This window comes from Solanum tuberosum, unplaced genomic scaffold (assembly GCF_000226075.1).
Source record: "Solanum tuberosum cultivar DM 1-3 516 R44 unplaced genomic scaffold, SolTub_3.0 scf00249, whole genome shotgun sequence".
Taxonomy (NCBI): Eukaryota; Viridiplantae; Streptophyta; class Magnoliopsida; order Solanales; family Solanaceae; genus Solanum; species Solanum tuberosum.
Genome location: NW_006239187.1, coordinates 247547 through 261081, shown reverse-complemented (window position 1 = coordinate 261081; position 13535 = coordinate 247547). Strand labels below are relative to the sequence as shown.

General features: G+C 30.8%; 1 protein-coding gene across 1 annotated transcript; it reads left to right on the top strand.

Moving 5' to 3' along the window:
• The first annotated feature begins 7925 nt into the window (after positions 1-7925).
• LOC102605454 (protein FATTY ACID EXPORT 1, chloroplastic) lies at positions 7926-13138 on the top strand. Its single transcript, XM_015313734.1, has 6 exons — positions 7926-8116; positions 9950-10187; positions 11553-11720; positions 12465-12511; positions 12595-12635; positions 12712-13138. Exons 1-6 carry the CDS (start codon positions 8018-8020, stop codon positions 12803-12805), a joined length of 687 nt encoding a protein of 228 aa, XP_015169220.1. The 5' UTR covers positions 7926-8017; the 3' UTR covers positions 12806-13138.
• Positions 13139-13535: the final 397 nt, after the last annotated feature.

The window sequence follows — 13535 nt, the reverse complement described above, 5'->3', positions numbered from 1 at the left end:
TGATAGGAAAGATCTCATGATGTTTAGGTGTGTTTCTAGATAGTTAAACATGAGAAAAGATTAAGAAATCGCTATTTGGAAGCAAGTCCGCGACACGGAGATGCATTTAATTATTTGGTTGCGAAATAAATTTTGAGGCAGAACGGTTCGTGACTACTCCGCAACGCGAAGAAACTTTCTGTGAAATGGGGGACCAGGTCCGCGACGCGGACTGGGGCACCAGATTCACCCTACTTTTTCCTTCTTCGTTTTCTAACTCCAATTCGCCTAAATTTGATTTTTTTTCTCCTAATTCTCTTTAGATTCAGTATTACCCAGCATATGTACACAAGAATCTAATCAAACACAACTCTAAAATCGACCTTAAACTCTCAAGAACTCCTCAATCTCATCCCAAATTCAAGAACGACAGTAAATTCAAGTAACACATATCAAGAACATTCAAACTTTCAACTTTTAGGTCGAACTCATGCTGAATTAAACATGTTTGGCGCGTGGGTAAACGAACCCAACGCTCTGTGAAATCACATACCTCGTAGGGATCACCCCTCGACAAAGTAAATGAACTTAGAATATTTTTGAAATCATTTTATGATGCTACTAAATTTTTTTCTGGAATGTATTATCCAATTATTTCTGAAATTTTAATACATGTATGTGAGATTTCATCTCTTTTCTGAATATAAAACAAATGAATTATTTACAGATGCTATTGAAGCTATGATTGCAAAATTTAAGAAATATTTTTTTCCTATCCCTCAAATTTACTTAACTACAATTCTTTTCAACCCTGAATATAAAGAATATGATGCAAAAGCTTGTAGTTGAATGCATTTATCAAAATTTAGATGAACAACCAGATTTGGTAACATGTCAAAATAGTATAAAATTACTTGCTAAAGAAATGTATGATAAATATTGTTCCTTAGACTGTTGACACCCAATTTTGGACCTCCACAATATAGATTAATCACCGAGCTTCGTAAATTCCAAACGATTTGAAATAATTAGTTTTATTAAGTTCAAAATATCTTTCAAGTTACTTTTAATTAATTTTATCATTTTTTTTTTAATTTTTTAGTAATATATATGCTTTATATAATTTGGTATATAATAAGTATATTTTATGAGCATTTAGAAAATCATCTCAAAAAGATTTTAACTTTAGCAAGTTTTTATTAAATTAGTTTAGTTTGAATTATGGTTATAATTTTGAATCAATAGTTTACAACTAAGTTAATTATTTTATTTCGTTAAGATTAAGAAGCTCGTTAATTAATTAATATTAATTCATCTTATTTAGGGTTCAATCGAATTTGTTAATTTAACTCAATTTAACTATTTCTTTAACTCCAAGTTCCAACCCATTTTTGACCTCATCTAACCCATTTAGAGACAAAGTTTTGGGCCATTCAGTAGCCCATCAACATTCGAATTTAATTTCCATTTTTCTCCAATGTCCAGCCCATTCTCTTTATTCCAAAACCCAGCCTACCAATTAAATACAACATCACATGCCAAAAGAAATTAAAGACCCACCAATTCTAACAACATTACAATACATACAGCAACAGCATACCAAACCGACCCAGCCCCCCGTACATTCTCGTCTTCTTCCTCGCGCAAAACCCAGAAGCAGCGAAACAAACGAAACCCAGAACCTCAAATCGACCCAGAATCGCAACCCGAGCCCAGAAAATCTGGCAGTCGCGTGGCTTGTATTTCTTTTGTATGTGACACCCGCAATGAGCCCATGAGACTCTTCCCTTGCATTTGGAGTTGCATTGAAACCAAACTCCGCTATCGAGTCAACTTCATCATTTCAAGAACCGAAAAGTTGTATACACCGTAAATGCGGCAGATCGGAAAGTTGAAGAGATGGGGCCAAAAAGCCCACCTTTATTCTTAAAGTTGTATTTTGTTATCTTTGGGCCTAAGCCCTTTGCATTTCAGTTATTATTATTTTTATCTTTTTATGGGAAAATTAGCAATTAAGTCATAATAACTAACATAATTAGTCAAAATAACAACACTTTAAAATATTTATTTCAAATGGCAGAATGACAATATTTTTATAAAATAATATGTATTCAGTATTTAAAATTAATTTAATTTATGGAAAGAGTCCTATATTAGACCAAATTATATATCAATAACCGTTTAAAGAAAAAAAAATTAAACCAATACACATTAACCTTTTTTCAACTCCATTCACGTTTCTTCCCCACTTTTCACGTTTCTTCCCCACCTTTCACGTTTCAAGTTTATCTTTCTTCAAGGTGCTAAATTGTTGTTCATCAAGAAATCTTCTTTATTGTTAAATGAAATCTATTTATTAATTCAAGCAGATTTCTCGATTGACAAGGTAATTTCCATTATCTATTTTGATTTATTTTGATTTTCGATGTTTAAAATTCACCGATTCTATATATTACGGATTTCCAGTCGAATTTTTTAATTTTTATGTGATTTTGTTTAGTTATTCATCAAATAGTTATGATTTTCAAATTTTTTCAAATTTTTTTTTGTGATTTTCTTTTAATTTTTCAGATTTTGGAGAATCTAGAAATTCATATGTATGTTTATTTTGTTTGATATTTAATACATTCTAATTTTTGATAATTTCGAAATTCAAATTATCAAAAATTTTGTTTTCATATTTGAGATTTAGTAGATTGTAGTAACTACATTAGCACACATACATCATATATTGTTTGATTTTTTTATACATTCATATTTAATAATTTCAAATTTTGCTTATAGGGTTACTAATGCACAAGTGAATACGGATTCAGATTCGGTTTTGATGGGAAAAAATCGGAAAAAAGAACATAGTATATAAAGAAGAAGAAGAAGAAGAAAGACAAAGTCAAATACGAAGGTTACAAAATTGTATTCATACCACAATTATATTCATATTAATTTTTGTTTGTCAATTGTTTTTCTTTTACTCATCATTTGTATTTTTATTTTAAAATATTGTATTTCTTTTTTAGTTTGTAGTAATTTAAATAGGTATATAATGTATTCGTCCCAATTTTATATATTATGATTGAATACATAATTTATAGAATTGTGACGAATACATTATAAGAAGGGAAATGGAAACTTATTGGTATTCATTTTTTCGTTTGAAATACAAAATCATACTGAAATACAACCTGATATTTGAAATACAAACTTAGTAACATATATTTTGTATTTTATTTGGCTAAAGCAATATAATTTTATGAAAACATAATATATAAAATTGTGCGACGAATACATCACAAGAAGGGAAATACAAAATTATTGGTTTCATTCTGCGTTTGATATACAAAATGATATTGAAATACAACCTGATATTTGAAATAAAAACTAAGCTAGAAAATACTTTTTGCAAATTTAAAGTGAAATAATAATATAACAAAATTGGATATTGAAATATCAATACAATTTATTTTGAATAAACTTATTCTATGTATTATATATTTATTCATCGCAACTGTATTTTTCAATATCATTTCGATCTACAACTAATTTGTATTTATATTTTGGTATATACTACACAACTACCTTTATTTTTGTACTTGAACTAAAATGTCAAAGAGTTGTATTCATCATAAATCAATACCAACATTTTTTGTATTTTAAATTAGTTATACATATCATTAGGTATTTGAATACATTTCGGATGAACACATATTCAAAGAAGTTCAAACATTTAAATATCCAAAACAGAGGGCATTAGAAATTTTCCAACACTTCCACTCATATAAGATATAAAATACAAACTATTGTTTTCAAAAAAAATTGAAATTCTTAAGAACAAAGAAAAAAACGCTAGAAAGAAAAATGGCAACATATGCTCTTTCAAAAATGTAACTGATGTTAAATTTTTTTAAAAAAAACTACCTTTTTTGAAATTTTTTGTTCCATGATTTTCTCTATTCAGTTATTAATTATTTGTATTCTTTCAAATTAATCAAAATAAAATAAATACATGACTCAATCCTTAACAAATTAAAATATTGACATTTTAAATAAATAGTGAAACTATTGCTAAAGAGTCCCTTTAAAAGCTAAAATATTGTTGTTTTGAAAATTTTCCCTTTTTTTATTAGTTTAGGACAGGTACCAAAGTGAGAATTGGGCCTAAATCCCAACGGAGAAACTCGGACCATTTAGTTCTCTTAACGACAGGTGCCAATGGGCTGAAAAAGGCCCAAAAAGCATAAATCAGGCCCAAGTACTGATCCAGGCGGACAAAAATCAAACTTGGGCCCTAAACTCTCTCTCTTTATTTTATATGCTTCGTATATTGTTTAATTGTTTATTTGCTAGTCAATTTTAAGGTTCCTAATTCGATTTCCCCAAAAGATAGTCACTTCAGGATTTTCTAAAGTCTAAATAATCACGCTTATTTTCCTACTTAAATTACTCAAAAAATTTACTTAATAATATTTTTAATATTTTCATCTCCCCCTAAAAATGATTTGAAGTCTTGATTGTTTATTTCCTCTCTTTAATCAAGAACGCTTGTTTTCTTTAAAATAACTATAAAAAATTGCTCGATTTTTAATTAAGTTAATTTTTAGCCAAATGATTAATTGCCGGATAACCGTATTAGCGGGTGTTCTAGATGCTTTTAAAACCCTTCCTAGAACATTAATAAGAACCCCGAACCCCTTTTAAGCTTTCATTAGATTTATGTTTGTCTTTTGAAAACAACAGTTTTCTTGATTTTTCTTTAAAATTAAGTGGCGACTCTTAAAACCAGTCTTAGTCAAATAATATTTTCCTAATAAAACATAAACAATGTTGAAAATCTTCAAATGTCTATGCCTCGAGTAGGTGCCCATGGTAGAATGAAACATAAACTTGTTCTTGGTTCTTCTAATAAATGTGAATTTGTTAAATATCTTAAACAGGGTTCAAATAATATTACAAACGAGGAAGGTATACCACAACTACTGAACTGGTGGAGGGCTCATGAAACTCAATTTTCAAAACTTAGTAGGATGGTGAATGATGTTCTTGCAATTCAAGGATCATCAGTGGTTTCAGAGGCAGCTTTCAGCGCAACAAGATTTCAAATTGGAGACCATAAATATTCGTTAGCAGAAGACAGTTTGGAGATATCGTCGTTGTTTAGAGATTGGATAAATGCTGAGCAGAGAAATCAAGGACTTCCAAAGTTAGATAGTCAATATGAACTTTTCATAAATTTAGTCATTGGATGTGGTAGTGACAACGGCATGGAACTTCAAGATTGCCAACAAACTTTGCCAAGACCAGTAGTTGATAACGGTCAATCTATAGCTGAGTTAGAGAAAGGCTTTATAGGACTATACAACTATTAGTATTACATTCGAAGCTTAGTTGAAATAGAACCATTTCTAGAAGGTGACTGTGTAAATTAGGCACTCTACTAATAGTTGTAAATTGTAATTGTAATACAAATTTGAATAAATTGGATTGATATTTTTTTATTTTGTGTCATTATTTTATACCTTTATTATTATTTAATTTTTTTAAATTACAAATTCAAGCTATTTAAATTACAAGTTATAAGTATAACTTATAACATTTTAATAACTTATAAACTTCAAAAGATTCAAATCTTGAAAACTTAAGCTCAAAAACTTTAAAAAAAACTTTATTAAACTTAATTGCTTAAGTACTTAACTTACAAAAATAATAAGTAAAAATTTTAAAAAAAATATCTTTAAAATAAACTTAAGTAAAATTACATTATAAATTTCAAAACTATTAAACTTAGAAGAATAAAAAAACATTCATATTTTCGTAATTCAAAATAACTAAAAAAAAATTATTATTTTTTGAAATAGCTATATGTGTCGTCCCGTTTATCCCATCCCGATCCATTTCGGTTCCATAGTGGGATGGAACGGAACCGAGCATCCATCTCAGTAATTCCGGTCCGGTTCATCCCGATACCGGTCAACAAACCGATCAATCCATCTCCGTCCGATCCGGTACCGGTTCATTCCGTTCCGGTCCGGTGTCCAGTCTTAGTTGAAATGAATTGATCGACCAAATCTGTTTGTTTGTTAAATTCCCATATTTGACTCATTTAATCATGGAATTAAGTTACACCATTTAATTCGAATTAATTAAATAACGTATCTCTTCCTTTTAATTCTGATAGATACATATATCTAACCACTTTTGATTCATGTATCCGATTGAAAAAATGGCATAGAAAGTAATTTAGAATTCTACTGGAATTCCAATAATTTTGGTTTAAAGTAATGGGATTTATGTAGTTTGCTCTAAAATAAAAGGTAAATTATTAGTCCCATAAAATTACCCCATTAACCAATAAAATAGGTCTTAAATCGTGTATCTATTTATTTTATAATAAATTATCATATTTCTAATTAAAATGTTAATGTTGTAATAAAAAGACTAGAATAATATAATGTAAATTAAGGTCATAAATAGTATATTCTTATAATTTTTCCTCTTCTTTGTTATTAGTTTTTCATACAAACCATGTAATAATATTATGTTTTTAGTATAAGTTTTGTCATCTAATTTATCACCGTCTTGATTTGCAACTGTAAGTTTTCGCATAACGTCTTGATTACTTTCGAATTCAATCAGCGGTATCAGAGCACATGATTTAATAATCCAATAGTTGAACTAAATTGAAGACAGATTAGACGATTTCAAATCAATTTGATGATAATGAAGATTTTCTTCCAGCTACATATGGAGAATAAGTTTCAACCATATTTTCAACATTCTTGTGTCTGTAATTTTAAGAATAAAAATAAAATATTTTAAAATCATTTTTAACCCATATATTTTAAACTTTATTTTTAATTGTGACAAACAACAGTGATGAAGACCATGAAGAACAGAGATATCATGCAATAAATAAGATATATCAAGTTTTGTCAAGAAAATCTAGTTAAAAGGGAGATTTGATAGAGTTTTGCTTTTATTTTTTTTTACCTTATTTGAGTTTTAATTTTTCCTTAAAGAAAATCAAAGTATTACCATAAATGCTTTAATTTTTTGTGAAAGGAAAATATGATTATTTTCCATATTTGGTTTATTCTTTACTGAGAGGAAAAATATGGAACTCTATAAATTAAAGACCCGTTTTTTCATATCAAGAACACAATTACATCTACAACGTAGTCGTTTAAAGAGTTTATTTATGGAGAGATTTTTCTCTCAGTTTAAATATTTTTTTACTAGTTTTTTTATATATAAGCCGATTGGTTAAACCATATAATAATATTGTGTTTTTGGTATAAGTTTTTGTCATCTAATTTATCACTAGATTGATTTGCAATTGTAAACTTACGCATGACGTCCTGATTACTTTTGAACCCAACAAGTGGTATCAGGGCACATGATTTAATGATCCTAACATGTATTTGATGATAATTGATAATAGTTCAGCGAATATCAGATATTTCAAGGACCAAACTCGCAAAAATGATACTTAAATAAATATTTAGCTAAAAAGTATTGTAAATACCCCTAAACTCGGCGTAAATTATTAGTTTCATCCCTTAACTATTTTAAAAACACACTTATTTACTTGACTAAATGAACTTAAATACACCCTCAATCTTACAACATGAGTGGAATACACCTCTAAATTCTCATCAAATTTAGGAGTGTTTTCAACACTTCTCTCGATTTTTATTAAGAGTCTCATGCGCGTACAAGAGTTTGAGACCACTTGTTATCATGCGCTAGATCAGAGGTATATCTAAATTTAGTTAATCAAATAAAAAAATATTTTTAAAATTGTCAATAATTCACAAAACAAAACTAATAATTTACATCAAATTCACAAATATTTTCAATACTTCTCTCCTTAAAAAAACACTACACTATCTATTAATGGACCAAAAGTATTAAATATGCCCCTTTTAGTCCCACAGTCTCCTGAACAATAGGAACCATTTTTCTCACTTTCTCAAATTCATAAAAACACAACTTTGAATATTCCAATATTTTTCTCAAAAAAATAATTCAAAGTGAATCAAGAATGTCATCAACGATTTCTCAGCTCTCATGCTTCTCTTCCATCAATAGGAGATTTCTGTTCCACACTCATCTCCATCCTTGTTCTACTCTTCCACGGAAGGTGCCTATTTTTTTTTGCTTATTTTTTATTTCTCTTTTTTCCCCAAATTTTGCTTAACTTGTTATCTTGTTTTGAATTTCTCATTTATGTTTTTTTTTGTAATTGAGAAATTAGTGTTTTTTATTTGGTGTTTGCTTTTGGTTTTGTTTGTTTGGAGATGGAAGGAAAGAATTTGAAGAAATCCCAGAAAAAAGGGAAGTAATTTGATGAATATTTGATGTGGGGTTATGTTAATTTGGTAAAAATTTGATCTTTTTGGTCAAAATGTGTACTTTAGTAACATGTATATTATCTTATTTGGAATTGCCAATTTATGTTTCTTTTGTAATTGAGAATTTAGTGTTCTTTATTGAGTGTTTGCTTTATTCTTGTTTGTTTGGAGATCAAAGGGAAGAATTCGAAGAAATTCCAGGAAAAAAAGGAAGGAATTTGATGATTTTTTGATGTGGGGTATGTAAATTTGGTTTAAACTTTTGATCTTTTGGTCAAAATGTGGTCTTTTCGTGGTTTGCAATGAAGGTTGAGGGTTGTTATTCTTGTTTGTTTGGAGATAAAAGGAAAGAATTTGATGAAATCCCAGAAAAACAAGGAAGGAATTTGATGAATTATTTATGTGTGGTTATGTTAATTTGGTTAAAAGTTTGATCTTTTTTTGTAAAAATGTGGTCATTTCATGGTTTCCAATGAAGGTTAAGTGTGGTTATTCTTGTTTGTTTGGAGAAAAAAGGAAATAATTTGAAGAAATTCAAGAAAAAAGGAAGGAATTTGATGAACTTTTGATGTGGGGTGCTGTTAATTTGGTTAAAAGTTTGATCTTTTTGTGTAAAAATGTGGTCTTTCAATGGGTTGCAATGAAGGTTGAGTGTGGTTATTTTTGTTTGGTTAGAGATAAAAGGAAAGGATTTTAAGAAATCCCAGAAGAAAAAGGAAGGAACTTGATGAATTTTTGATGTGGGGTTATGTTAATTTGATTAAAAAATTGATCTTTTTGGTAAAGATGTGTTCTTTTCATGATTTGCGATGAAGGTTGAGTGTGGTTTTTCAATGGGTTTTAGTTCTAGAGTCTAACAATAATTCTTTGCCAGCCACATTTTGACATTGAAAAATTAATAAAAAATACTTATTTTTTCAGGTTATCCTGTGTAGTTATTAGGCAGAATATTAGCATATACTTGTCTGTTTCCAATTTGTTTTAATTGATCCGACTTGAATTTAATATTGCTTACATTGTTGTAATATTAAGCTCGAGTTTAATGTAGGAGTCATGTCAATCAGCTATACCTTCATTCCAAATTAGTTGGATCAGTTATAATTTAGGTGAGTTAGTTGTGCGAATCCTCCATCCGCTCCATTTTCTCAACCTAACACAAATAGGTAGTGTTTGGGCCAACTTGTGTGTACCTCAGAATTCTATACATCATCTACGATTTGCAATAAATCAAATTCATTAACTATTCACATATCAAACTCCAAGTTGATGTTTCTCTATCAACTTACTTCAATATTCTCTTGCGGCTAGCTGGCTACTAGTAATAGAAGATGTTTTTGCTCACAAATCATATCAAAGCCGACTAAAGATGGAACCATTTATCTGCGTAAAATCTTTAATTTGTCGTCCTTATTTGTTTCCTTTCTTTTGTTTCTTTAAAGCAATTTGGTGATTTATTGGTTGACATCTGGCATTTGACTTCCAAACTGATAATGATTTTAGTTTTCTAATACTACTTGTATTGGACTTTCTATTATTTTGCTGAAATTTGGGTTTGTGGAGTGAGCGGCACTCTATCTGGAATGTACATGCACTTACACATCTTCATTTGTCATGGACTTCAGGTAGTGGTTGTGAGAAATGATGCTCATGGAACGGATTTATCCAATTTAGAAAACAGGAACACTTTAGGTTGTACTAGAGATGAATCACAATCACATAATGGAAGCTCATCAAATTCAAATTTAAAGTCGGACGAACTTGTTCCAGGAAAAGAAATGAAAGGGTCAGTGCAAGAAAACTCCATCAGTCCTTCAAAAAGGACTGCCAAAATTCATGATTTCTGTTTTGGTATTCCCTTTGGTGAGTATTGCCTCAAAAAAGGTAGAAACTAGTGCTTGTTTAGTGCCTGATATCACCAACCCTTCTTTTCTCTGTCAAGGTATTCTCACTTGTTGCACTTTTCAGAATAATGCTTAAAACTTAAATGGCGTAAACTAGAAACAGTATTTTCCCCCTTGTCTACCAATTACCTTTTTTTAGGTTGACTCCTTATCCAAACATAAGTTCTATTCTAGAGGTTTTAATGATTCTTTGAAAAGATTTGTCTCTGTCTATTTTGTTTGTTTTGCGTTCCTTTTTTAACTCCTTCTCTTTATACTCTATGGTTACCAATTAAAGTAAAGACAAAGGAAGATTATGTTTCCAACAATTCTTAGGATATGCTTTAGGGCATTCCTTCAACTATTACATTAGGAGTCCAAATCGAGAGGAATGGAAGGGCTTTTGAGGGGAAACTACCTAAAAGTGCAAATGTCTTGTTGTTTTTCTTTTGCTTCTGCAGTACTTAGGATAACTACTTGGATAGAGGGTAGGTGTCTTCTTGTCGAGAGCAACATTCTTTACAGCTCCTTCTTTTGCTATGTATACTTCTTATAAAGGGGGCAGCCCTGTGCACAAAGCATCCCACATTAAGCTGGGTCGGGGGAAGGGTCGCACCCTAACACAGAAGCGTACATATTTGTTTCTTTATCTGATAACTATGTTGTGAACACCAGTATATATCCCTAACACATTTCTGTAACTGTAAACACCAGTTCTATTGAATGACCTATCCTAGTGGAATCCCCGATGTGTCACTGGATCCAATAAATTTGCTTCATTATTTAGGAGCTTGTGCATCCTATAGATGTTTGGTGATGCAGTAGATAAAGGTAGGGCAAAAAGGTAGAATCATTCCCTTGTTAACTACATCAAGTTATTAGTCCCTTGCATTTCTTTTAGCTATATAAAGTTCTCAACTTTACACAAGAACCAATGATTCTCAGAATTTTAATCATTAGATTCAGGAAATATTTTAATCATTCTGGTGCCTATGTAAGAGTGTTATCTTGAGCTATATATCTCTGTTACTAGCTTTGAATCTTCCCGTGCTTCTTTCAAGAACGAATAATGTCTTCAGCAGTCTAGCACGTTCCTTCTCTCTCTCCCTCTTTCTATTATATTCACTGCTTTTGTGATAGATAAATCAAACTAATCACATAAATCAAGTGGAAACACTTATTTATCAGAAAGATGTCAAGTAACATAAATAAGGAGATCAAAATGACAGAAAATATTTCTATTATGTTTCTGTCTTACCTATAATTCTTATCACCGTGGTGTTTATAATTCTTGCAGCTACTTAATTATTATGATTAGTAAGTACTTAAATGATCCTCATCACAGGTGGTCTTGTTTTCAGTGGGGGCATTGTTGGTTTTATTTTCTCAAGAAACCCAGCGACTTTAAGTAATGGTGTTCTTTTTGGAGGTGCTTTACTGGCCTTCAGCACCATTAGCTTGAGGGTCTGGAGACAAGGAAAATCTAGCTTGCCATTCATACTGGGTCAAGCAGGTATTTGCTGGTTTCCTGTAAGTTGATTGCTATCTGTGCAGCTGGACTTCCTTTAGTTTGCTGAAGAAAAGGGAACGATTTCTGAGTGTGATCTTTTTTTATCTGATCTTAGTGTTTACATTTTTTGTCAGCCTTATGTTTTCGCATTCTTTTCTTTGAGCACTAACTAGTTCTTTTCGTTGAACAATAGTATTTTGTCAATATGGGAAGTCAAGGATAGGAAAGACAAATTGTATGTGTATATCATTCAGTTGATAGATATTTTCTATGAATGAGACAACGGATATGTAAAAACACTTGCGAAATGGAACTTTAGTAAAAATTGATTACGTAATTGTTTGAAATGAACCAGACATCTATAAATTAATAGTGTATATTTCTAGCTCTCGACTTCACAACTTCCCGCCCTCAACCGCCTGGTAATATGAATATATTAAGTCCATGGAAACATCTTTTATGCGGAAATAATCCTTGCTTTGAAAAGGAAAAAGAAGGGAAAGAAGGAAAGTATTTTCCCATCTTCCATTTGAAGATCTGTTTTTTTTTTTTTTTTGCTTCTATTTTCCTACATCAAGCCAAACAATTTCGAGATTGATCTGTCACTCTTTCTTGCCACATTTGTTGGAGCAAATGAAAACATTTTGTTTAGTTGGTTGTTGTTGACATCAATACGTCCAGCCTAGTGGATATTCGATATATACTGTCTCTCCAATTATTAATGACTTCACTGCTATGTCCCTGCAGTGGTTGCTGCAATCCTTCTATGGAAAAACATGCAGACTTTCTCTCTGGTAGTTCCTTGTATTCTGAAAGTCTTCTATTAAATTATTCAGTGGCTTGCATTTTCAAATTGATGATTGTAGTTTTTTTGCAGACAAGGAAAGTATTTCCCACTGGCTTTTATGCTGCCATGAGGTATTGTAATGTATTTTTTTCTTGAAATTCATTGTGATGTGTATCATTATCTGAATTCTGCTGTCTGAAATGACAGTGCTGCAATGTTTTGCTTCTACTCTTACGTGGTATTGTCTGGGGGGAATCCATTACCCAAGAAGCTGAAGGTATCTGCTACTGGGACATCTTGACAAGGATCTAGAAAGGTCAGATTTAATTCGTAGAATTACTCGGAATTCTCAATCACTGTGCACAGTTGGTTTGGCAGCGAGAAGACTCATTAATTTGTGCAATTTTACATTGAAAATGATGAGGGAGTTTTGATTGTACTTCATCTTGAATATGTATTATTGATTTTGGGTTATACTTAGCACAGTAGGAGATTGTAACGTAGAAACTTTCTGGTGGAGTTAAGTGTCCAGTTTTTCATGTAAATTATGTATTATTCATTGTAAGTACTATAATATGCGGTGTTTTAGCTGTTGTTCTTGTTCTTAATGATGTTTTACAGGATTATTTTAAAATTTTGCTGCTGAGAAACGTCTACTATGTTATTTTTCGGGTATTTGAGGTGCCATGCTTGGGGTTCTTTGAGGTTACTGATTACAGTTGTTTTCCTGACAAGTGTGTGCAAGTCTTTTTGTTGATAGAAGATTAGCAATAAGTGATGGATAAGTACAAGAGGTATCAAACTACTTTTGCAAAGAACGCAAGAAATCTAACAGTGTCTCAACTTCATACTCATTTTTGAGCTGACACTACGAAAGTTGATAGAACCATTTATGTTTCAAGCTAGGGGAAGGTACAGCTCTCCCTTCAAAGCATCTTCAATTCCTCTCTTTCCATAAGATGCTGGTAGGGACGTTGGTCCAAATTCTTTCTGTTCCTTGTGAGATTACTTTATGACCAACTTGTAAGCAG

What these genes read in the sequence shown, in the direction of transcription:
- LOC102605454 (XM_015313734.1), top strand. Translation starts at nt 8,018, where the DNA reads ATGTCATCAACGATTTCTCAGCTCTCATGCTTCTCTTCCATCAATAGG. An exon ending in GTTCTACTCTTCCACGGAAG is followed by an intron (nt 8,117 to 9,949) that starts GTGCCTATTTTT and finishes CATGGACTTCAG; the next exon opens with GTAGTGGTTGTGAGAAATGA. An exon ending in CTGTTTTGGTATTCCCTTTG is followed by an intron (nt 10,188 to 11,552) that starts GTGAGTATTGCC and finishes TCCTCATCACAG; the next exon opens with GTGGTCTTGTTTTCAGTGGG.